The 23,736-nt window shown below is 42.3% G+C and overlaps 1 protein-coding gene across 20 annotated transcripts in view; it reads right to left on the reverse strand.

Annotated features, from left to right (window-relative positions):
* Positions 1-23,736, reverse strand: part of DTNA (dystrobrevin alpha) — a 451,246-nt gene that overhangs the window by 30,363 nt on the left and 397,147 nt on the right. For all 20 annotated transcript variants that reach the window (XM_070778753.1, XM_019986575.2, XM_019986574.2 and 17 more), the window contains 3 exons: positions 14,497-14,584; positions 11,064-11,161; positions 5,874-5,987 (listed from right to left, as the gene is read on the reverse strand). In XM_070778753.1, coding sequence (XP_070634854.1) covers positions 5,874-5,987; positions 11,064-11,161; positions 14,497-14,584 — 300 coding nt within the window. The remainder of the gene's footprint in view (positions 1-5,873; positions 5,988-11,063; positions 11,162-14,496; positions 14,585-23,736) is intronic.

The following is a 23,736-nucleotide window of genomic DNA, read 5'->3' on the forward strand; positions in this document are numbered from 1 at the left end:
TCTGCCCCAAGAGAAGCCACTGTGATGAGAAGCCCGTGCACCGCAACGAAGAGTAGCCCTTGCTTGCTGCAAACATAGAAGCTTGTGTGCTGCAACTAAAGCCTAGTATAGCCCAAACAAAGCTGTTACCTGGTGAAACAAAAAGTGCTTAACTTTGTGTTGTTTCCCGCCACCAACAAAAAGAAAAAGAAAAATTAAGCTGGTCTAATGAAATTCAGTCCTGGGTGTTTATTGGAAGGACTGATGCTAAAGCTGAAACTCCAGTACTTTGGCCACCTCATGCAAAGAGTTGACTCATTGGAAAAGACTCTGATGCTGGGAGGGATTGTGGGCAGGAGGAGAAGGAGACGACAGAGGATGAGATGGCTGTATGGCATCACCGATTCGATGGACATGAGTTTGAGTGAACTCTGGTTGTTGGTGATGGACAGGGAGGCCTGGCGTGCTGCGGTTCATGGGGTCGCAAAGAGTCGGACACGACTGAGCGACTGAACTGAACTGAATGAAATTCAGGTCTGGAAACCACAAACCTGCATCAGAGACTATAATTCCACAAAAAAGTCTCTTTATATTAATAAGTTTTCTCAAAGAATAATCTCATATACCTTAAAAAGAATGCAACTTTGGGGTATATAATATGCTTATTTTTTTAGACAAGAGATAAATATGAAAATTTATAATTGTTTTTCTTCCCATTTGTAGTGTGAAGTTGCTTCACAGTTTAATTGTTTCTTCTTTATAGGAGATGGTATTGTCTTTGCAAATACAGTTCTTTAGCTGTCTCTTAATGGTTTTGCAGTGGGAAGGCTCACTAGATCACCTTGCAAACTTTCCCTCAGATTCCCCCATCCAATATGGGAAGGAAAGACCTGGGGAACCACATGGAATGCTGCAGGCCTTTCTCAGCTTCATCTGTGCCTATTGATTGCCTGTATTCTAAAAATTAACATTAGGGTAAGATCTTTGACTCATGTGAATCTGACTTGCCAAGCTAATCCACTGTGTTAACTCGGTATGTAACTCTCATCCTCCAGTGGCTTCCTGTTGTGGGATTGATAGCAATTTCCTCAAGATGATCCGCGCGGCCACACAGCATCACAGTCTACCCCCATCTACATCTACAGCTCCAGCTCTTACCATGCACCTGTTTGCTCACTGCATTCTAGGTCAACAAAGCTTTTAGTTCCAAAAAAGATACCAGATTTGCTCTTGCTATTTGGTGTTTGTACATATAGCATCTATCTACCAGTAAAGCCTTTCATCAGCTACTTCCAGCTCCCTCCACTGTCCATAATCCCCATTCCCCGTGTATTTATCTTTCATGCTTCAACTCAAACAATCCTTCTTCATGGTAACTTCTGACTGATGTAGCAGCTTTGATAATTATGTCTTTTTTTTTTTAAAGGAAGATTGCTTATAGAACTTATCACAGTTAATAATCACACTCTTATTTGTGTAACTATTTGATTTATGTCATTTTCCTACTTGACCACAAATTCTATGAGACCAGGAACAATATCTTTTTCAACTCAGTTCTGGGCACACTGCATTTTAGAAATATTTGTTAAATTGAACTAACTGAATAATCAAAGGATAGCAGTGTGTATTGTCCAGAGGCTGCGAATCAAGTAAGTGCTTATTATAATAGTCTAGGCAGGAGATAATTAAGACCCAAGGAAAGGAGAGGCTTCCCAGGTGACAGCAGTGGTAAAGATACCCCCTGCCAGTGCAGGAGACTTAAGAGGTGGGGGTTCGATCCCTGGGTCAGGAAGATTCCCTGGAGGAGGGCACGGCAACCCACTCCAGTATTCTTGCCAGAAGAATCCCATAGACAGAGGAGCCTGATGGGCTACAATCCATAGGATCACAAAGAGTCGGACACGACTGAGAACGCACGTATGCAAGGAGAGAGAATCTACCTGTGATGCTCACTGTGCAGGATTTTGGGCAAGTTATTTCACTTCTGTGAACCTCAGTTTCTTTATAGAAAGACTATAGTAGTACGGGGCTTCCCTGGTGGCTCAGATGGTAAGGAATCTGCCTGCAATGTGGGAGACCCAGGTTTGATCCCTGGGTCAGGAAGACCCCCTGGAGGAGGAAATGGCAACCCACTCCAGTATTCTTGCCTAGTGAATCCCATGGACAGAGGAGGCTGGGGGGCTACAGTCCATGTGGTCTCAAAGAGTCAGACATGACTGAGGGACTAACCCTTTCCTTTCCCTGTAATAGTAATGGCCATCTCCCAGGTTTTTCACAGCAACTGTATGAAACAGTGTTAGGTGGAGCTTAGTGCACAGGAAGCGTCTATGAAATGCCTGTCCTATAATGCTATTCAGTTGCCAGATCTGGGTTGTAAACTTGGCTTTCAGCTTTGTCATGGCTAAAGTAAAAAGGGGAATGTGATCATTTAGAAAGGTTGTGGTGCCCTTAAGATAAAAATAAACTATGTGTTCATGAAAAGTGAAGCACTGATCTTGCTGCCCTCATTTCTCTGGTAAAGAAATTTCTCCTGTTGGCTTCTCAATAAGAGGTCCAGAAAAGATGTAATAGATGGAGGAGACCTCTGTCAAAGCTACAAAAAGGAGTTCCTTTGGCGGCTTCACATGGTCACCCCTCAGTGTGAACTCAAGGCCAAAGTGATTGGCAAGAGGTCACTGTTTTGGAACTCTTGAAAAGTCTGAAATGACTAAAGGATAAAACACTCAGAGCAGGGTTTCTGGGTATTTGTGAAACTTGCCAATTGTTAAAGTGCTTAGCACAGTATAAGTGGTTCATCAGTATCCAGAGAAATATCCTTCAAGGAAGGGTACTTATTCCAGGCAGAAGAAATGTGGAGAATATGGAATGCTTGCTAAGTCGCTCCAGTTGAGTCTGACTCTTTTGCGGCCGCTTGGACTGTAGCCTGCCAAGTTCCTCTGTCCATGGGATTTCCCAGGCAGGGATACTGGGGTGGGTTGCCATTTCCTCCTCCAGGGAATTTCTGGACCCAGGGATCGAACCCAGGTCTTCTGTGTCTTCTGCATTGGCAGACAGTTTCTTTACCACTGAGCCCCATGGGAAGCCCGACACACAAATCTGCATGCGTGCTAAGTTGCTTCAATTGTGTCCAACTCTTGTGACCCTATGAACTGTAGCTCACCGGGCTCCTCTGTCCATGGGATTCTCCAAGCAAGAATACTGTGCCCTCCTCCACAGGATCTTCCCGACCCAGGGACTGAACTTGCATCTCCTGCATTGACTGGTGGGTGTTTTTTTTTTTTTTTTTTACCACCTGGGAAACCTGAAGAATATGGAGGCAGGCAAGCAAATCAGCTAGGATATAGGTGTTTCAGGTCTTAAGCCAGATGTGTGGGCCACCCTCTGATGGTGATGGCCAAAACTCTAGAAGTTCCCCACAGAGCCAGACTCCTTAGTATGGCTTTAAACTCAGCTAGAATCATGAGAGGGGTTTCCAGGTGGTGCTAGCGGTAAAGAATCTGCCTGTCAATGGAGGAGATTAAGAGACACAAATTTGATCTCTGGGTTGGGACAATCCTGTGGAGGAGGGCATGGTAGCCCACTCCAGTATTCTTGCCTGGCGAATGCCCATGGACAGAGGATCCTGGCAGGCTATGGTCCATAGGGATGCAAAGAGTCAGGCATGACGAAATGACTTAGTATGCCTGCACATACTAGACTCAACTTTCTTTACTTGTGAGTCTGAAGGGCCGACATAATCCTATTTGGCAAAATATGCTATTTTCAAGCAGTGATTTACTTTCATAAGCCCTTGAGGAGGAGGAGGAGGATGTAAAACATTCTTTTCCTTTTCATTTTCATCCCTTCTGGGTGATGGTGTAGCAGAATATGCAAGAACTCCTAAAACATCTCTCTAAAAGTAGGACCAGAAATCATATATATTGAAAAGGAAGACTTTATATTTCTTCCATTAAATTATTTTGTTCTTCTAAAGTATGATGTGATCTCTGCACATCCAGAAGCCTCTACAAGAAAGCTCTACAGATCTCCTCTCCATAACTCAGGCCTTTGGTGGGCCTCCCCCTCCAGTCAAGTGTATGAGCCCGGGGAGACTGGATCCCACCTGAGAGGCAGGGCCTGCTCCCTGGCCAGGTGTGCTGAGTGCTCAGATGTGAATATGTCCATAGAGCTGGGTTAGAGTGGAGCCCCTAGAAAGATCCATCAATCAACCGGGACTTGGTAAAACACAAATAGAGCCATACAGAATGTGCTAAATTTAGTCTCCTTGTAAGGAGGAAGTTAAAGTGTTAGTCGCTCAGTTGGGTCTGACTCTGTGTGGCTCCATGGACTGTAGCCCACCAGGCTGCTCTGTATAAAAGTTTCCCAGGCAAGAATACTGGAGTGGGTTGCCATTTCCTTCTCCAGGGGTTCTTTCTGACCCAGGGATTGAACCCAGGTCTCCTACGCTGTAGGCAGATTCTTTACCATCTGAGCCACCAGAGTAAGCAAGTGGCGCTCTAATGTTGACAAGGGACACTCTAATTTCTGAGCAGAGGCATCTGTTCTTATTATAAAAAATTAATAAGAGTTAGTTGCCTTGGAGTTAGATACATCTGAAATACACTTGACATCCAAACTGAAAGATGGAAAGAATGTTATACTTGCTGACTCTGACTGCCTTGTGAAATATGACATTTCCACTAGGGAGTATCTTTGGGTTATGTTTGCATTGTTTTCCATACGGACAGGTTTGGGTCAGTGCCATATTCAAGGCATGTTGGTAAGTTTGAAGCAGAGCCCCTGGTCTGACTCCTTTTGCACGTGCTCACAGTCCTCATCCACGCCCTGCTGCTCTCTACAATCTGAGGCTGAGAAGTACCCTGAAATTCAGGGGTGGAACCAAATGATCTTCTTCAGTCCTTTCCAACAATATGTCATGATGACCGACTAGGTAACACCAGGCCTTTAAATTCATTTGCAGAACAAGAAGGTGTGAGGATCTGTATAGAAAACTCTTAGGGACCAAGAGTTGGAGAGAATTTATGGGTCACATATAATTTTTTAAATTTAAAAAGTGGTGATTATTTAGTTGTTTACATGTTTGTTTTGTTGATCACTTTTATCATAAACATATTGTTGATAGTGCAAATAACTAAAAAGGGTTGAGTTCAAATTCTTTTTTCCAGCAAGATGGATATAGAGAACAAACTAGTGGTCTCCAGAGGGGAGAGAAAAGTGAGGGATGGGAGATACAGGGCTAGGCATTAAGAGGTACCAACTATTATGTATAAAATAACCCACAAGGATATATTGTACAACATGGGGAATATAGCCAAAAGTTTATAAAAACCAGAAATGAAGTATGGGGTCTCCCTGGTGGCTCAGGTGGTAAAGAATCCACCTGCAATGCAGGAGACCCAGGTTTGATCCCTGGGTTGGAAAGATCCCCTGCAGAAGGGAATGGCTGTCCACTCCAGTATTCCTGCCTGGAGAATTCCATGAACAGAGGAGCCTGGAGGGCTACAGTCCATGGGGTCACAGAGTCTGCTGTGACTGAGCAACTAAGCACACACAGCACAGCTTCCGTAATATCATACTTACACAATAACTGACATCAACTACACTGTAATTAAAAAAGAGAATGCACGATACATTTTTTTTTTCTAGTGAAACATTTGGTTTTGGATCTGAAGAACACTGTGTCCTTTTCTCTGTGTCAAAGAAAAAAGCAAAGTGTAAATAGCTTCTTTTCCCAGACCCCCGAATCTCAGCAATTAGATGTGTGCTATAAAAATAAAAGCAAACAGACATTGGCAGCTGCAGAGGCTGATGACCATTTTCCAGTGGACACTGTCAGATGGTTTGGACGATCTCAAACACTGCCTTCCTGAGATGCCTTGGGCTCCTTTTCTTACCTGAGGAGCCGCAGCTCTGCCAGCAGAGTGGGGTTCTGCTGCGCCTTCTCCGGCGTGGGCTGAGAAGCTTGTTCATGCTCTAGCCGCAGCCTCTGGATCTCCTGTAGGATTTCTCTTGGGAGAGAGGAGGAAGGAGAGAAACCCGGTCAGTTAACTTCCAGGACATCCAGGATCTAACATGTGAGCTGATCAGGGCCACCGGAACAAAGAAAGAAGGGGTCGTCCTGTGTGTTGGAGCAAAACCTGTCCTCATGAACTGACAGTGTTTATGAGGTGTTGGCTGTAGCTAAGCTGTGTTAGGGGACTGTTGACTGAAATTGTCTGCATTGGTCAGGCATGGTGATAACTGATGATAACTGCTTGCTTGAACTGTCTCACAACAGAGGTTCAAATAAGGAATGTGCTGTGCTGCTGCTGCCAAAAACTAACTGGGAGAATCTGGGAGGGACCAGAGGAGGGAGGAGAATCCTAGAATCCTTTGCACCATAATCCATCTTGGCTGAGAGTTGCACTTACCACCAGGAAGGACCCTGAGTGTTAGTCGCTCAGTCATGTCCGACCCTTTGCGACTTCCTGGGCTGTAGCCCCCCAGGCTCCTCTGTCCATGGCATTCTCCAGGCAAGAATACTGGAGTGGGTGGCCATACCCTTCTCCAAGGAAGGACCCTGAGTCAGACCAAATACGGGCCAAGCAAGATGACTGGCCAGAGACAACCTGGAAACTAACGCCAATTACCATAAAACCTGAGACTGAATCAGGAGGCAGAGCAGTCCTCCTGTGTTCCTGTGTGCTGCTCGTCCCCTGGGGCATCCTTCCCAACAAAATCTTTTGCTTTGTCAGCATGTGTGTCTCCTTGGACAATTCATTTACCAGTGTTAGACAAGAGCCCACTCTCAGGCCCTGGAAGGGGTCCCTCTTCCTGCAACAGTTGAGTGCTGTGGATGAAGCATACTGCCTTCATCTCCAGTACATCCTAGGAACCAGGAAGGCCTGCTTGTCATTGGAACCTTCAAGCTGATTGTTCTCCCCAGGACCTAATCTCTCTAGTCAGTAATATAATGCTGCAGTAAAGTGTTCAACTTTGCAAAGCGCACTGCTTAAGAGATGAAAATGAATCTTCCTCTTATTTATGATCTCAGTCTGACACCTTAAACTACCTGCAGATACCAAGTAAGAGATACTTGGAAGGAAATTAAGGATAAATGGCATTCATTTTACGAAACTAAATAACCCCATTCTCACACCGGGAATGAAATTCTTCTCACTGAATTTTTCTGAAAAGCCCCCAGTTAGGCAAAATTCTTTCTCTTTTCTTAACATTTTCAAGCTTAACAATGGATCTCAATGAGAGTAGCCTTAAGAAGGAAAGTGCTTTTAAAAGGATTCAGTGTAATTGAGTCAGTGACCGAAGAGTGCTATTGGTATGACCTCGGTCAGGGGTGAGACGTGTCTGTCTATCATTAATGTTGGGTTCTGGTCTGCCTTGCATTGGGGTGAACATTAGGCCAGCCATAAAGGATAGGTGACCGACACAAAGCAAATTATCCCTAAGTGAGTTAGACGCTATTAGGCAAGGTTACAAGTCATGAGTTCTTGGGGGAGGGGTCAGCCTCCCATCCAGTAAAATGCAGAAGAGCCAGTAAGACAGAACAAAGCACCGAGAATGAGAATGGAAGGTGAACCTGGTGAGCAAGGGGGCTGGGTGACCTTCCATCTGAAAGGCTGATCTACAATCTCCTGCCCCACAAACATGCCAGCATCAAGAAGCTAATTACCAGTGAGTCACTGTCCCTTTCATGGATATGGACCATAATTCAGTGGTTTTCAACTTTTTTTTTGCTCCCCCTTGGTGTTTCAACGTGGAAATTTTTCTTTAAAAGGAACCTTCTATGGAAACGCAACATATTAGAGAGTTAAGAAGAAACTTCTCTGGTTAAAGAAGGGCGCGCCCTGCACTACTGGCTCTTCTTCCTTCCTCTTTGTGCGTAGTTGCTTCAGTTGCGTCTGACTCTGTGTTATCCTATGGACTGCAGCCTGCCAGACTCCACTGTCCATGGGATTCTCCAGGCAAGAAGACTGGAGTGGTGGCCATGCCCTCCTCCAGGGGATCTTTCCGACTCAGGGATCAAACTGGCATCTCTTTCAACTGCTGCACTGGCAGGTGGGTTCTTTACCACTAGCACCACTTGGGATGCCCCTTCTTCCTCTTCATGCACCCCTACGGGGCCCCTGGGGTCCCAGAGAGCTCAGCCTGAAAATCAGGGAACTGAGATTTCCAAGTTCCTCAGGGCTAACATCCTGACATTCTGTGACCTCCACTAGGTCTCCTTGTTGATTCTGAGGACAGAACCATGACAGAACCATTTTGCCCCAAAGAAGGAAAATAGAGAAGCAGCTCTAGCAGAAAAAAAATAATGATAAGGTAGGCAAGGAGCATGAAGTGCTTAGACTACACCTGGGAACTGTGTTGTCTTCTTGCATGCGTGTGCGCTCAGTCAGTAAGCAGTCATTGTCTTCTTAGTCTTATTTAATCCTCCTAACAGTTCTATTAGGAACTGTTGTATATACAGGGTCTGCTATTATCTGTTTCATGAATGAGGGAATCGAAGCATAGACTAGTTACAAATCTTGTCCAAGTTCAATATCTAGGCGGTAGTGGTCATTTGAACTCAGGTTGGTGTGCCCCAAACCTCATATATATCAGACTCCTTTAGTCTCCACTACTTGGTCTAACAGGTGTAGCCTAGGCAGGCTGTGACTTAGACAACGTAATTCGAAGAGTCTTGCTACTCCTAATACTAACTCCAACTGGCTCCTCCAAGTATGCTCTAAGGAAGCATTATTTTCTAAAGATCACTGCTGAAACATCCATGAACTACTCAGGGTAGTCACAAAGTCAAGTGAGCAATTCTATCCTCCCTTAAAGCCCAGAGATCTGATTACCGGGTTAACTGTCACTTTGGAGACCATGGGATCCCTGGGTGATTTCCATGGTACAGGAACTGTGACCTGGATAAGCTTCTGGGACACGGTTCTAGAGTCATCCATGGGGTTGAGGCTGCTGGCTTAGAGAGATGAGTTCGGGATGGACTAGATGATCTTTAGGCACCGGGGGCAGAAGGAACTCGGATAGGACGAAGCTTTCTTCCTGCCATATTTTCTCATTCCCATTCCTCTATTCTCTCTCTGGTCCTTCAGAAAGTACAATCCCCAAATGCCCTAGAACTAAGCAGAAGGAGTGGTAGCATGGCACACCCAGCACAATCATGGGGCCTCTTGTTGATTCTGGAATCCCACGTGGAGGTACATATTCCTGGGTTATTTCCTTAAAGGAAGTCCCAATTTTCCCCTCCAGTCTCTTCCCAGGTGGCTCTAGTGGTAAAGAACCCACCTGCCAATGCAGGAGAGACTTAGGTTTTTCCCTGGGTCGGGAAGATCCCCTGGAGGAGGAAATGCCAACCTGCTCTAGTCTTCTTGCCTGGAGAATCCCATGGATAGAGGAGCCTACAGTCCACAGGGTTGCAGAGTCAGACAGGACTGAAGCAACTTAGCACACACAGATGACATCCCCATGCTGAGTGGAAGCAGAGAACTGGAAGGGAGAATAAATGCTTTGGAAAGGTAGGAGAGTAGATTAAAATTGCAACCAAGATTAGCTATTTGTGTGCTTGTAAATTTTCACTTTAGTCTTTTCTTTCCAAAAATATGAAAATGTCCTGAATTTTTACCTTCCTTTTAACTTTTTTCTGTAGAACTTCAAAGAATAGCTTGACCATTTATCCCAAGATTTTCAGGTCAGACTCTATCGGCATGTAACAACGATCACAATTTTCTCCTTTACCAGTTTGATCTCAGAAGGCACATCAGTGTTTAAAGATGAGATTAAATATTAAGACATTTTGGTGCTGCTCTGAGAAATACAGAAGGTACAAGTTGTTTTTATGTGAGGCTTACTCAGCACTGAGTTTAAGATCTGACTCAGCAATTCATTATATTCTCACTCAGTATATATTTGCTGAGCTTCTACAGTGTTTCAGTGTACCAGGCATGGTTCTGGAACCCAGGGGCCATTTGTCATGGACTCAGTTCTCAAAGAAATTCCATATCTGTCAGACAAGACAGAGAATAAGAAGGAAACAGACACTTGAATGCATTTTTTTTTCTGCATTCAAAAAGAGATAGGCATGCATGTGTGTGCATGTGTGTGCATGCACACACACAAACACACACACACACACAGGGATATAATAGACAGTGGTTCCTGGAGTAGGAGGTATCAGAGAGGTGGTCTTATAGGAGATGCCATTTGAGCTGAGACCTGAGCAGTGAGGAAGAGCCATCTCTGCAGAGACCCTGAGGAAGAGCTCTGTAAGCTAGGAGAACAGCCAGTACTTGAAAGGCTGTAAAGAAAGAAAGAAGCAGGAGTGTAATGAGTAAGGTGGGCAGTGGCTGGAAAGGGAGGCAGGAATCAGGTCAGGTTGGACCTGCAGACTGTGGTCAGAGGGGGGGTTTTATTCAATGTAACGGAAACTCAACAGAGATTTTGAACAAGAAATAACATGATATGATTTATGTATTATAAAGTGACAGGTTGCACTGAGTGGGAATGGAGGAGATGAAATGCCTGGTTTTGGGGAACTCTCACGGGGCAGACGGTGAGTCAATCTGTGTTGAATAAAGAGGAAAACCTCCTGATGGATGGGGCGTGGAAATGTTTGGCTTGAATGAGTGGGTGATGGTGGTATCCCCAGATGCCTCTTTAGCCTGCGATCCTCACAGGGCCCTCCCGGTGAGACTTTTACTTGTCTCTAGGTGATTAAGATACTTAGTCTTTAGCACCCAGGGGGGCCCTTCTGCCTTAGACAGCTCCTTAACAAAAATAAGTATCTCAGAAAAAGGGAAATGATACTATCTAGGGACATTACATTAATTGTATTGACATCTCAGAATATATATATATACACACACACATATATATATATATATTTTTTTTTTTTTTCCCTCATGAAGTTTCTGATGATCTAAAATTTAAAGATTAGTTTTTCAGAAGCAGCATCACTGACTCTAGATGACTTCCCTTATATGTATATGCCTACAGGGTGAAAAAAACCTGGACAGTTAAAAGCATGACTATAGGTTATTAATGAAGGTGCACTTTGATCATAACAGCCAGTCTGTCTAAAGTCTTACCTGTTCTTGTTTTCTAGTTCTGCGATCAGCTGCCTTTGTTGCTTATTTGCATCAATGGTGAAGGAGATGTCAGGGGCGCTCCTCTGCTGAGTTGGCTGCTGTAAAATACGTGGTTTACACTATTTAGTATCGGGCAGGGGAATCTATGTGTGTTTGAAAAGACAGGAGTCGTGAGATACGCACACGAAAGAGACAATCATTTTTATCAAAACAAAAAAAGCAAAACATGTAAAATTAAACGGCTGTTCCTCTCCTAAGGACCAGCTTTTGGGGAGGTCTGGAGCACATTTATGGGATGGGAAGGAGAAAAGAATTCTTTTGCAGGCAAATACACAAAACATGGGGAAAAACTGGTTCCAAATTTCTGATATTGGGAGCGAGTTCATTCTTGCCATGCTGTTTCTAGTGCAGCTATTTTTTTTCAGTAAAGGGCTTTCCTGGTGGCTCAGACGGTAAAGAATCCACCTGTAATGCTGGAGACCTGAGTTCGATCCTTGAGTCTGGAAGATCCCCTGGAGAAAAGAATGGCTACCCACTTCAATAAATGAACCACTGTTGAGGTATCTTTCTCTAGAATTACTGTTCAACCACTGTAATATATAATTAAAAAATATAGTTTTAAAGTGAAAGTGAAAGTTGCTCAGTTGTGTCCTACTCTTGTGACCCTGTGAACTATATAGTCCATGGAATTCTCCAGCCCAAAATACTGGAGTGGGTCCGTTTCCTTCTCCAGAGGATCTTCCCAACCCAGGGATCAAACCCAGGTCTCCTGCATTGCAGGCAGATTCTTTACTAGCTGAGCCACAAGGGAAGCCCAAGAATACTGGAGTGGGTAGCCTATCCCTTCTCCAGAAGATCTTCCCCACCCAGGAATCAAACCAGGGTCTCCTGTGTTGCAGGAAGATTCTTTACCAACTGAGCTATCAGGGAAGCCTATAGTTTTAAAGTCAGAGTTATTATGACTTTTTGTCTCCTTTTGGTCAAAATACTTCCAGCATTTCTTCACTCATATATGTAATTTTCTGTTGATGGGTTGCAACCAGCTTTAACAACTGATGTAAATGCAGTCACCACTTTCTCCCTTCTTATATAATCACATATATTGATATAGAAGAATATGATTATATAAGAATTATATACATGGCTATATATGACTGCTGCTGCTGCTGCTGCTGCTAAGTCGCTTCAGTTGTGTCCGACTCTGTGCGGCCCCAGAGAGGGCAGCCCACCAGGCTCTGCCATCCCTGGGATTCTCCAGGCAAGAACACTAGAGTGGGTTGCCATTTCCTTCTCCAATGCATGAAACTGAAAAGTGAAAGGGAAGTCGCTCAGTCGTGTCTGACTCTTAGTGACCCCATGGACTGCAGCCCACCAGACTTCTCCATCCATGGGATTTTCCAGGCAAGAGTACTGGAGTGGGGTGCCATTGCCTTCTCCGGCATATATGACTAGATATCATATATATGATTTTATAACAATAGATATGTATATATATCTCATATACTGTATTTATATGTTCTGTCCTGTGCTGTGCTTTCTTGCTGAATTGTGTCTGACTCTTTGTGACCCCATGGGCTGTAACCCACCAGGTTCCTCTGTTCATGTGGATTCTCCAGGCAAGAATACTGGAGTGGGTTGCCATGTTCTCCTCCAGCGGATCTTCCCAACCCAGGGATCGAACCCAGGTCTCCTGCATTGCAGGCGGACTCTACCATCTGAACCATCAGAGAAGTCCAAGAATACTGGAGGGGGTAGCCTATCCCTTCTCCAGGGGATCTTCCTGACCAAGAATCAAATCAGGGTCTCCTGCATCGCAGGCAAATTCTTAGCCAGCTGAGCTACCAGGGATGCTGCGTACATGTGTATGTGTATTTAGTGAAGGGATTATTTGATATCGTTTTATAGAAAAAGAGTCAGGACTTCGCTTGTGGTCCAGTGGTTAGGAATTCGCCTGCCAATGCAGAGAACACAGATTCAATTCCTGTTTGGGAAGATTCCACATACCAGAGGGCAACTAAGCCCATGAACCACAACTACTAAAGCCTGCACGCCCTACAGCCCAGGCTCCACCCACAAAAAAGAAGCCATTGCAGTGAGAAGCCTGCACACCGCAGCTAGAGAAAGCTTGCATGGAACAGCGATGAAGACCCAGCACAAGCAATCAATAAACAACAGGGTCAGATTATGTAGATTTCCCTGTGCTTTCTTTGCTCTACAATACATTATAAAAATTCCTCCCAATTTTTAAAGCAAATAAAAAAAAATCACAACTAATCTTTCTACCACAGAATGTCAAGCTTTAAAAAAATAGCACCCATTGTCTAAGCCTAAAGACATGGAGAAATGCTGCCTGAATTTTAACTTCAGAAAACTAACTGTAGGGAAAGGTTTAAACTTGGTGAAGCTCTGGCTTTCATAAAGTTTTTCTATCACTTTTTAATTTAGCATTTCTTTTAACAAAGATACAATTTGTATTGGTATTGAAGAACTGTGAGGTCCTATATTTTATATTCTAAATGGTCTTCTATAGCTAAGTCTGGCCTTTGGCACCTTTGACATGTGATGAAGGTTTTTTTTTTTTTTAATTTTATGACATCATTTTCTCTTTCTTGTACATATTTTGTATATATTTTGTGTTCTGTGCTCAGTTGCTTGCTGCTGCTGTTGCTAAGTTGCTTCAGTCGTGTCTGACTCTGTGCAACCCCATAGATGGCAGCCCACCAGGCTCCTTTTCCCTGGGATTCTCCAGGCAAGAACGCTGGAGTGGGTTGCTATTTCCTTCTCCAATGCATGCATGCATCCTAAGTTGTTTCAGTTGTGTCTGACTCTGTGCAACCCTATGGACAGCAGCCCACCAGGCTCCTCTGTCCATGGAATTCTCTAGGCAAGAATACTGGAGTGGGTTGCCATTTCCTTCTCAGTTGCTTAGTTGTGGTCAATTCTTTGTGACCCAGTCGACTGCAGTCCACCAAGTTCCTCTGTCCATGGAATTTCCCAGGCAAGAATACTGGAGTGGGGTGCCATTTCCTACTCCTGGAGATCTTCCCGACCCAGGGATTGAAACCCATGTCTCCTATGTCTCCTGCATTGGCAGGTGGGTTCTTTACCACTGCATCACTAGCATACTGATAAAAGCAGAAGTTTATCTAAGCCAGTTGTGGATTTGAATCACTGCTTGCTCTTTATATTTATTGATTAGACATTATCCAGAGAAATCAGGAGTTGGGCTGATTCAGCACTGTTGTAACAGAATCCCTCAAGCTCTGATTCACACTAGACAAGAATGATAGCTGAAAAGTGAAAAATCAAAGCAGCAGAAGCCAGATTGTTTTTAGGTCTTGCAGATGGCTCAATAGCAACCACTTGGCTCTGCTGTTGTGGCACCAGCAACAAGACCACAGTCAATGTGACATCTCTCACGCAGACTACTTACAGACGAAGTGGACTCTGCCGCCAGTCTGGCTGCGTATCTGGCGATCAGCCGGTGCTCTTCATCAAGCCGGTTGGAGCTCTCAAGCATACTGTTGAGAACAGAGCAAGAAGGAACCTGTTAGGCAACTGAGAAAGACAGGCACGTTCATATTACCACCCAGGGAAGGGGGAGGGGTTTGCTATTTCATTTTTCAGTGCAAAAAATTTGAAAGCCAAAACAAAGTCCTGTTAGATTATTAATATCAGACTCAGATTCCTGAAAAAGTGAAAGTGTTAGTCACTCAGTCGTGTGTGACTCTTTGCAACCCCATGGACTGTAGTCTGCCAGGCTCCTCTGTCCATGGGATTGTCCAGGCCAAGAATACTGGAGTGGGTTGCCATGTCCTGCTCCAGGGGATCTTCCCAACCCAGGGATTGAACCCGTGTCTCTTGTGTCTCCTGCATTGCAGGCAAATTCTTTACCATCTGAACCACCAGGAAGCCCTGACATGATCTAATATGTGGCCAGAAAGGTCATTAATAAATCTTGACTTACTAAGAAAGCTCCAAGGAGTAGTGACTTTTCTGATCAACATTTCTGATGAAAGAATACTTTCTCTTTAAGTTGTATTGCCTTTAACCATTTTATTTCTTTATTACCCAAATAACATGTACTCCTTGGGAAACTGATGTGTTAGACAATAAGAAAGCAAGAAGGAAGAAGAAACTGATTGTGGTCGGGTCCCAGTGACCCCCACCTCCTGATATTCACACTCCTGTGTGTAACCCTCTTCCTTTACAATGGACAGGACTTACAGACTTGCTTCTAGTCAATGGCATGTGGCAGAAGTAACAGAAGGTAACTTCTAAGACTAGGTTATAAAAAGACCCTGACTTCCATCTTGGGCATGTTTTTTTTTTTTTTTTTTTTTCTGACTCTTGAGCTCTTTTGGGTTGCCTGGCCTGTGGGAAGCTTGGAAGCCATGTCATAGGCTGCTCTGTGGAATGTCTCAGGTGAGGAGAAACTGAAGTTGCCTAGTAACCATGTGACTGGACCACCTTCAGCAGAGCCTTTAGATGAGACCACAGCCCAGTAGACAGTTTGATATACACCTCGGGTCCTCAGCCGCAGACACCTAGGCCATACGTGGACTCCTGACCCACTGTCTTTGTTGTTTTAAGCTGCTCAGCTTTGGGGTAATTTCTTATACAGTAGTACACGACAAATATAATTTCTCATCTATAATATTACTACCTAGGTAATTTGCTATTTTATATTTACTTTCAGAGAAGCAGAATTATATTAATAGTAATGGCTTCTAATGGTGTGAATCATTTAGTGTCTCCTATAAATTTATGAAAATTCTTCCTACTAGGATAAGATTAGTCTGACCCCTTAGAAACCTCTTAAAAACTGCAAGACGTCCCTGGCACTTAAGATTCTGTGCTTCCAAGGTAAGGGGTATAGGTTAAATCTGTGGTTGGGGAACTAAGATCTCACATGCTTCATGGGGTGTAGCCAAAAAAAAAGAAGAAGGAAAGAAAGAAAAAACAAAACAAAACACTAAAGCAAATAGAAGCATTATCAACCCTCCCAGAGAGCTGATATTTCAGAAAGCCCTTTACTTAAGACAAAGTTTTAGGTGCTAATAAAATTTTTGTTTGTTTGTTTGTGAAACATACCAGTAACACTAATCCTGTTAGTAGACTAGTTAGCCGACTAGTTTGGTTTATCAGTTATTATGGTGAGTATCAGGTCAGGAACAAGATTAGAAACCAGTTTCCTCTCAACCCCCAAATATACTTATAATCTCCTCCACTGGCTCTTACATTTAAGCTTCTTCCTTAAAAAGATTAATCCTCATGATTATACATTAAAAATGACGCACTTCTTTGCCAACATTAAGGTGATAAGAATTACCCACCAAAAAGACTTGGATTCACATAACGTAATGTACATTTATATTATTTATGTGTACATTTACATACACAGTAAACATGCAACATAGTCTTTTAACCTTTGTTCTAAAGTGAGAGGATGAGTGAGACTCAGCATATTAGCTATGTCACTTCCAAATAGCTCTTCTTGGTTCAGCAGACTACATTAGTGTAAGCTTTTTTTTCCGGTCATTTGGAAGATATTCCTGTCTCTACTATCTCTGCTTTGTCTACATTTCTCACATAAGTAAACTATCTCTATTCTTATTCTGAATGCTTCCACTAGACGATGCCCTTTTCTCTAAGTTGCCATTTCCTACTTAGGATATTCCTGAATTTCTCCATTTACCAAATTATTTCTCCATCATCAGAGAAATAGTCTTCTATTTCCTGCTGCCCAAATGAGATAATGCATGGAAAAAGCATCAAACTGATATGATTCCTGTGCTGTGCTAAGTCGCTTCAGTCATGTCCAACTCTTAGTGACCCCATGGACTGTAGCCCTCCAGGCTCCCCTGTCCATGGGATTCTCCAGGCAAGAATACTGAAGTGGGTTGCTGTGCCCTTCTTCAGGGGATCTTCCTGACCCAGGGATCAAAATATGATGCCTAGAATACATTAAATGCTCAAAAATATTAGTTAATATAATTTTATTGTTATTTTGCCTCTGAAGTAACCTGTTCAGATTCACTAATGATTCTTGTCTCCTTCAAAATGTCACATACCATCCAATGACCATCTAGAGTGAGGTTTCTCAAACTTTAGTGTGTATACATATCATGGAGGGATCTTGTGAAAATTCAGTCTCTGATTCTAGAGTGGCGGTGATGGGATAGGATGGGCTCAAAGAACCTGCATTTCCAGCAAGCTCTCAAGATACGTTAATACGCATTTGAGTAGCAAGGACCTAGAAGATCTTGAAAATAAAATGGAAAAGTTAAACATGTGAAATGAACCCTAAATGTAAACTGCATAAAAGAGACCATTTTTCATATCCATATAGCACTGTGATATTTTACAAATATTCCCTTAAGATAGATATTCTCAGATTCAGGGCTCACCTATGTGTAGTACTATTCCCAGTGGATTGAGGTTTCAATCAGCATACCAATTCAGACTTGGAATAAGAAACTATTTTACTAGCCAAAGGCTGAATTAGTTCTGGACAACGGATGTTTTAAAACAGATGTTTAAAACAGATGTTTTATAATACATGTCTGCACTTTGCAGTTGTTAAAAATAATAGCTGAATTTCTTGCTACAGCTTTAATAAGAAAGTGAAAGTTATGCTGTCCTTACTTTAAAATAAAACTGCCCCACAAAGAAACAATTCAATTTGATTTTTAGCGCATTTATCATTTTATGGTTGGTATATTAGAGACCATGTGTCTAATTCAACACAGTTTATGTAGACAAGGCTCACCGCTCTAAGCTTGGGACAATGATCTGTTCAACTGCCTGAAAGTGACTTTGTCAAAAACATCTGTGAGTGTTTTGATAAATAAATAATAAAAAAAACTTTGATAAAGGAAAAAAAAAACCTCATGATAGAAGTACCTTTTATTATGAATGACCAGCAGGTATAAATAATATGAAGGTTACATAAAAGGAGCCTGCTGGAAATGCAAGACGTGAAGGTATGGGATTTTGTCGTGAGCTATAACTCATATTTCCCTGCCCCTCCTTCCCCAGCACCGAGTGAATGAGGGGTGAAATGATGGATTGCCCCTTTGTGTGCACAAACGATTTCTGAGTCCACATGTGCAATTTCTGTACGTTCACATTATACAAGGGTGAATGAAGCATTCCCCTAATAAATTCCATTATTTCAAGACTTCAGTTACAAATAGTCGAAAGTAAATGACCAATAATCCCTAAATCATTAAAGAAATACCAATCCCAACATCGTCTATATCCTTGCCTATTCATTTCCAGATTTTATAATCTTGCTACAAGACCATGATGAATTAAAAAGAGGCTGCTGTGTAGACTTCAGTTCAGAATGGGGAAATCTATTATTTTGCAAGTTCTCCACTTTCTACCTTAAATACACGGCGTCTGTTGCTGTGATTTCAAAATGGCATCTGGGAAACTTGAGTGGCAGGGCCAGGGCTTCCTAAATTATGATGTAGTAACGATTTCTGGGAACTCAACATTCGTTCACATTTCTCTGCTATCTCTACAGGCCCGTTTCCCTGGTGGCCCAGGGTTTAGGACTTCACACTCTCACTGCTGAGGGCTCAGGGTCATTCAATCCCTGGTTGAGGATCTAAAATTCTATAAGACATGCAGCAAAAAAAAAAAAAAAAAAGAATAAATGTAAAAAAATGTATTTGTCTAAACTTGGGTCATAAAAAGATTCACCTATGTTAAAATGATACAAACAATAAGGTGATCCAAAGGGCACCAGAAATACCTCTTCATTTTTCCTTAGTATTTTTTCCATTTGTCTGAATGGTGACAGAAACTTTATCACTAGAGATTACTTTTTATGGTCATTAAGTATGACTGCTCTTTTATTAAAATGCAAATAGCTATTAGGAAGATTACTGCCTGAGAAGGCATTACTAGTTATTACTTAAGGGGATGATGACTTTTCCTTATCTTTCACAGTTGGTTAAGAGCAAAATACCATAGGAATCTTCTTCCCTAGTGGCTCAGATGGTAAAGAACCTGCCTGCAATGCAGGAGACCTGGATTTGATCCCTATGTTGGGAAGATCCCCTGGAGAAGGGGATGGCTACCCACTTTAGTGTTCTTGCCTGGAGAATTCCATGGACAGAGAAGCCTGGTGGGCTACAGTCCATGGGGTTGGAAAGAGTTGGACGTGACTGAGTGACTAACACACACACACACATACACACACACACAAGGGGAGGATGACGTTTCCTTATCTTTGACAGTTGGCTGAGAGCAAAATGCCATAGGAATTTTCATGGATGATAATAATAATGATAATAATAACTTACAATAAGAAAGCCTTCTCTTTAGGGGTGCCTTCAAACTCCTTTGTCAAGACCTTGACTTTGATAACCCACTATGTTATAATTGTCCACCAAGGCTATGCCTTCTACCTCTACACACTCTCAAATTCTTCCATTTCCTTCAATTCCAGTTGCCCCTGATGTGGCCCAGGCCACTGTCATCTTATCCTGAATGAGTGTGAAGTCCTCTCAATATTTACTCTGATTTGAGTTATTCTTTCTTCCAATTCATTTTCTGTCCCAGAGTCATCGATCTTTCAAAAGTGAGGTTGGTTGAAGCATTCCTATACAGAACATTCTTCAATAGGTTCTCATTGTTCAAACTCCTAAAGAAGACTTCTAAGGTCCTGCATAGTCCAGCTTCATCTTTTAACCCATGGCTTTACCACACTTAAGCTCAAATGCACCATATTCTCTCTGCTCTAAACAATCTCTCTGCCTCTTCCACCCACTTCCACTTGGCTAATTTCTCTTTGTTATGGTATTGACTTTGTCATTTCCTGCCCTCTTGTCCAACCCCCAAATTCAGATCTATTGCTTCTTATATATTCCATAGCACTTTGCACTGCACTGGTCTTATTATAACTGTTATCTCTTTGCATTTTATAATAATTGCCTTTATCCTTAATTAAACTGTGACTTCTCTGAAACCAGAATGCTTCAATCTTTTCACCCTTGGAACTGAGTGTTTAGCACAGTGCTTGAAACAGGAACTGCCCAAGACTCAGTTGGACAAAAGAACAAATAGAGGTTAGCTCATTTAGGCTTGCAATGTCATGGTCTTTGGACCACCTCTTTTGAATCCTATTTGGCTCTGTATACATCCTCAACACTTTGAGAAAATCAGAAGAATACAGATGAAATACTGTGCTTTAACACTAGCCATGCCATCTAAAATCCAACTAATTATTTATGTTTGGCAGAGTTAAAAATGAAGATACATTTTATGGCTGCATACAGATTCCTTATCTGCTTTGTATAGGTGTTTAAGTTCATGGAAATGTCATTGTATTAATTTGTATTTATCAACAGTAGATCTTTCTCATCCCACCTCTTTAATAATGGCAAATTCTCTTTTGGCTCACACTTTTTTGTTGTTTTAAAGGTTAGATTGCAGATGGTGTCAAAGAGGTAAGCTCCCACTCAAAAAAAATGCTTACACTTAGGAAGGGTGAATAGCTGGCAGCAGTGTTATACAAGAGTGGGTATGAGGTTGGACTGGATGATTTCTGGATGCAAACCTTAGCTGTCTCAATTACTAGCTGTGTGACCCTGCAAAGATCACTTAACCTCTCTGTGCCATAATTTTCTCATCTATAAAAAAGTCAAGAAACACCTGGAGTAACAGGCAAATTTGGCCTTGGAATACGGAATGAAGCAGGGCAGAGACTAATAGAGTTTTGCCAAGAAAATGCACTGGTCATAACAAACACCCTCTTCCAAAAACACAAGAGAAGACTCTATACATGGACATCACCAGATGGTCAACACTGAAATCAGATTGATTATATTCTTTGCAGCCAAAGATGGAGAAGCTCTACACAGTCAGCAAAAACAAGACCAGGAGCGGACTGTGGCTCAGACCATGAACTCCTTATTGCCAAATTCAGACTTAAATTGAAGAAAGTAGGGAAAACCACTAGACCATTCAGGTATGACCTAAATCAAATCCCTTATGATTATACAGTGGAAGTGAGAAATAGATTTAAGGGCCTAGATCTGATAGATAGAGTGCCTGATGAACTATGGAATGAGGTTCGTGACATTGTACAGGAGACAGGGATCAACACCATTCCCATAGAAAAGAAATACAAAAAAGCAAAATGGCTGTCTGGGGAGGCCTTAAAAATAGCTGTGAAAAGAAGAGAAGTGAAAAGCAAAGGAGAAAAGGAAAGATATAAGCACCTGAATGCAGAGTTCCAAAGAATAGCAAGAAGAGATAAGAAAGCCTTCTTCAGCGATTAATGCAAAGAAATAGAGGAAAACAACAGAATGGGAAAGACTAGGGATCTCTTCAAGAAAATCAGAGATACCAAAGGAACATTTCATGCAAAGATGAGCTTGATAAAGGACAAAATTGGTATGGACCTAACAGAAGCAGAAGATATTAAGAAGAGAAGGCAAGAATACACAGAAGAACTGTACAAAAAAGAGCTTCACGACTCAGATAATCACGATGGTGTGATCCCTCACCTAGAGCCAGACATCCTGGAATGTAAAGTCAAGTGGGCCTTAGAAAGCATCACTACGAACAAAGCTAGTGGAGGTGATGGAATTCCAGTTGAGCTATTCCAAATCCTGAAAGATGATGCTGTGAAAGTGCTGCACTCAATATGCCAGCAAATTTGGAAAACTCAGCAGTGGCCACAAGACTGGAAAAGGTCAGTTTTCATTCCAATCCCAAAGAAAGGCAATGCCAAAGAATGCTCAAACTACCGCACAATTGCACTCATCTCACATGCTAGTAAAGTAATGCTCAAAATTCTCCAAGCCAGGCTTCAGCAATATGTGAACTGTGAACTTCCTGATGTTCAAGCTGGTTTTAGAAAAGGCAGAGGAACCAGAGATCAAATTGCCAACATCCGCTGGATCATAGAAAAAGCAAGAGAGTTCCAGAAAAACATCTATTTCTGCTTTATTGACTATGCCAAAGCCTTTGACTGTGTGGATCACAATAAACTGTGGAAAATTCTGAAAGAGATGGGAATACCAGATCACCTGATCTGCCTCTTGAGAAATTTGTATGCAGGTCAGGAAGCCACAGTTAGAACTGGACATGGAACAACAGACTGGTTCCAAATAGGAAAAGGAGTTCGTCAAGGCTGTATATTGTCACCCTGTATATTATTTAACTTATATGCAGAGTACATCATGAGAAACGCTGGACTGGAAGAAACACAAGCTGGAATCAAGATTGCCGGGAGAAATATCAATAACCTCAGATATGCAGATGACCCCACCCTTATGGCAGAAAGCCTCTTGATGAAAGTGAAAGTGGAGAGTGAAAAAGTTGACTTAAAGCTCAACATTCAGAAAATGAAGATCATGGCATCTGGTCTCACCACTTCATGGGAAATAGATGGGGAAAAAATGGAAACAGTGTCAGACTTTATTTTTCTGGGCTCCAAAATCACTACAGATGGTGACTGCAGCCATGAAATTAAAAGACGCTCACTCCTTGGAAGGAAAGTTATGACCAACCTAGATAGCGTATTCAAAAGCAGAGACATTACTTTGCCAACAAAGTTCGTCTAGTCAAGGCTATGGTTTTTCCTGTGGTCATGTATGGATGTGAGACTTGGACTGTGAAGAAGGCTGAGCACTGAAGAATTGATGCTTTTGAACTGTGGTGTTGGAGAAGAGCCTTGAGAGTCCCTTGGACTGCAAGGAGATCCAACCAGTCCATTCTGAAGGAGATCAGCCCTGGGTGTTCTTTGGAAGGAATGATGCTAAAGCTGAAACTCCAGTACTTTGGACACCTCATGAGAAGAGTTGATTCATTCGAAAAGACTCTGATGCTGGGAGGGATTGAGGGCAGGAGGAGAAGGGGACGACAGAGGATGAGATGGCTGGATGGCATCACTGACTCGATGGACATGAATCTGAGTGAACTCCGGGAGTTGGTGATGGACAGGGAGGCCTGGCGTGCTGCGATTCATGGCGTTGCAAAGAGTCAGACGCGACTGAGCGACTGATCTGATCTGATAAAAAAGTTTATATATTCTCATGTATAAACTTACTACATGGCTTATTGGGAGGATGACCATGTAAAGCATTTACAGCCATGACAGGGTACATGGTAAGGCTGATTGAAGTATCCTTTTTAACTCTTACCTATAACAGATAATAGTATTTGGTATACCTTTTTTGCACCATCACATCCTTATCTATAAATCAGGCTTTTTTGCTCAAGAAAACGTGATTGGTTACTGGTCAGTATTCTAGGTTACATCAAAAAGAAGAAAAACAGTTTAGCAGAATCAATGAAGTATTTTATAGAAGCAATAGGTAGTCTTTATATCTCTAATTTCCTAAATAAAGGAAAGTATTAGCTTAACAGTGATAATCTTCTCTTATTTCTGTATGCAAACTGCAAAGTGCCATGAATTTTTAATAAAAATGTCCCATTTATACAAATTATCAAGCAACATATGTGACCATGTCCCATTCTGCATTCTTTATTTTAGCACATTTGGAGAGAGCACACTCTAAAGTTCATCAGCTCAATAATATTGATGACGATCCACGAGCTAACAGTGCTTATTTTTATCATATTACAGTGGACTGGTTTTACAAAATGGGATATAAAATCTAACTTATGTGCCTTCAACCCTATTCAA

This window comes from Bos indicus, chromosome 24, assembly GCF_029378745.1.
Source record: "Bos indicus isolate NIAB-ARS_2022 breed Sahiwal x Tharparkar chromosome 24, NIAB-ARS_B.indTharparkar_mat_pri_1.0, whole genome shotgun sequence".
Lineage (NCBI taxonomy): Eukaryota > Metazoa > Chordata > Mammalia > Artiodactyla > Bovidae > Bos > Bos indicus.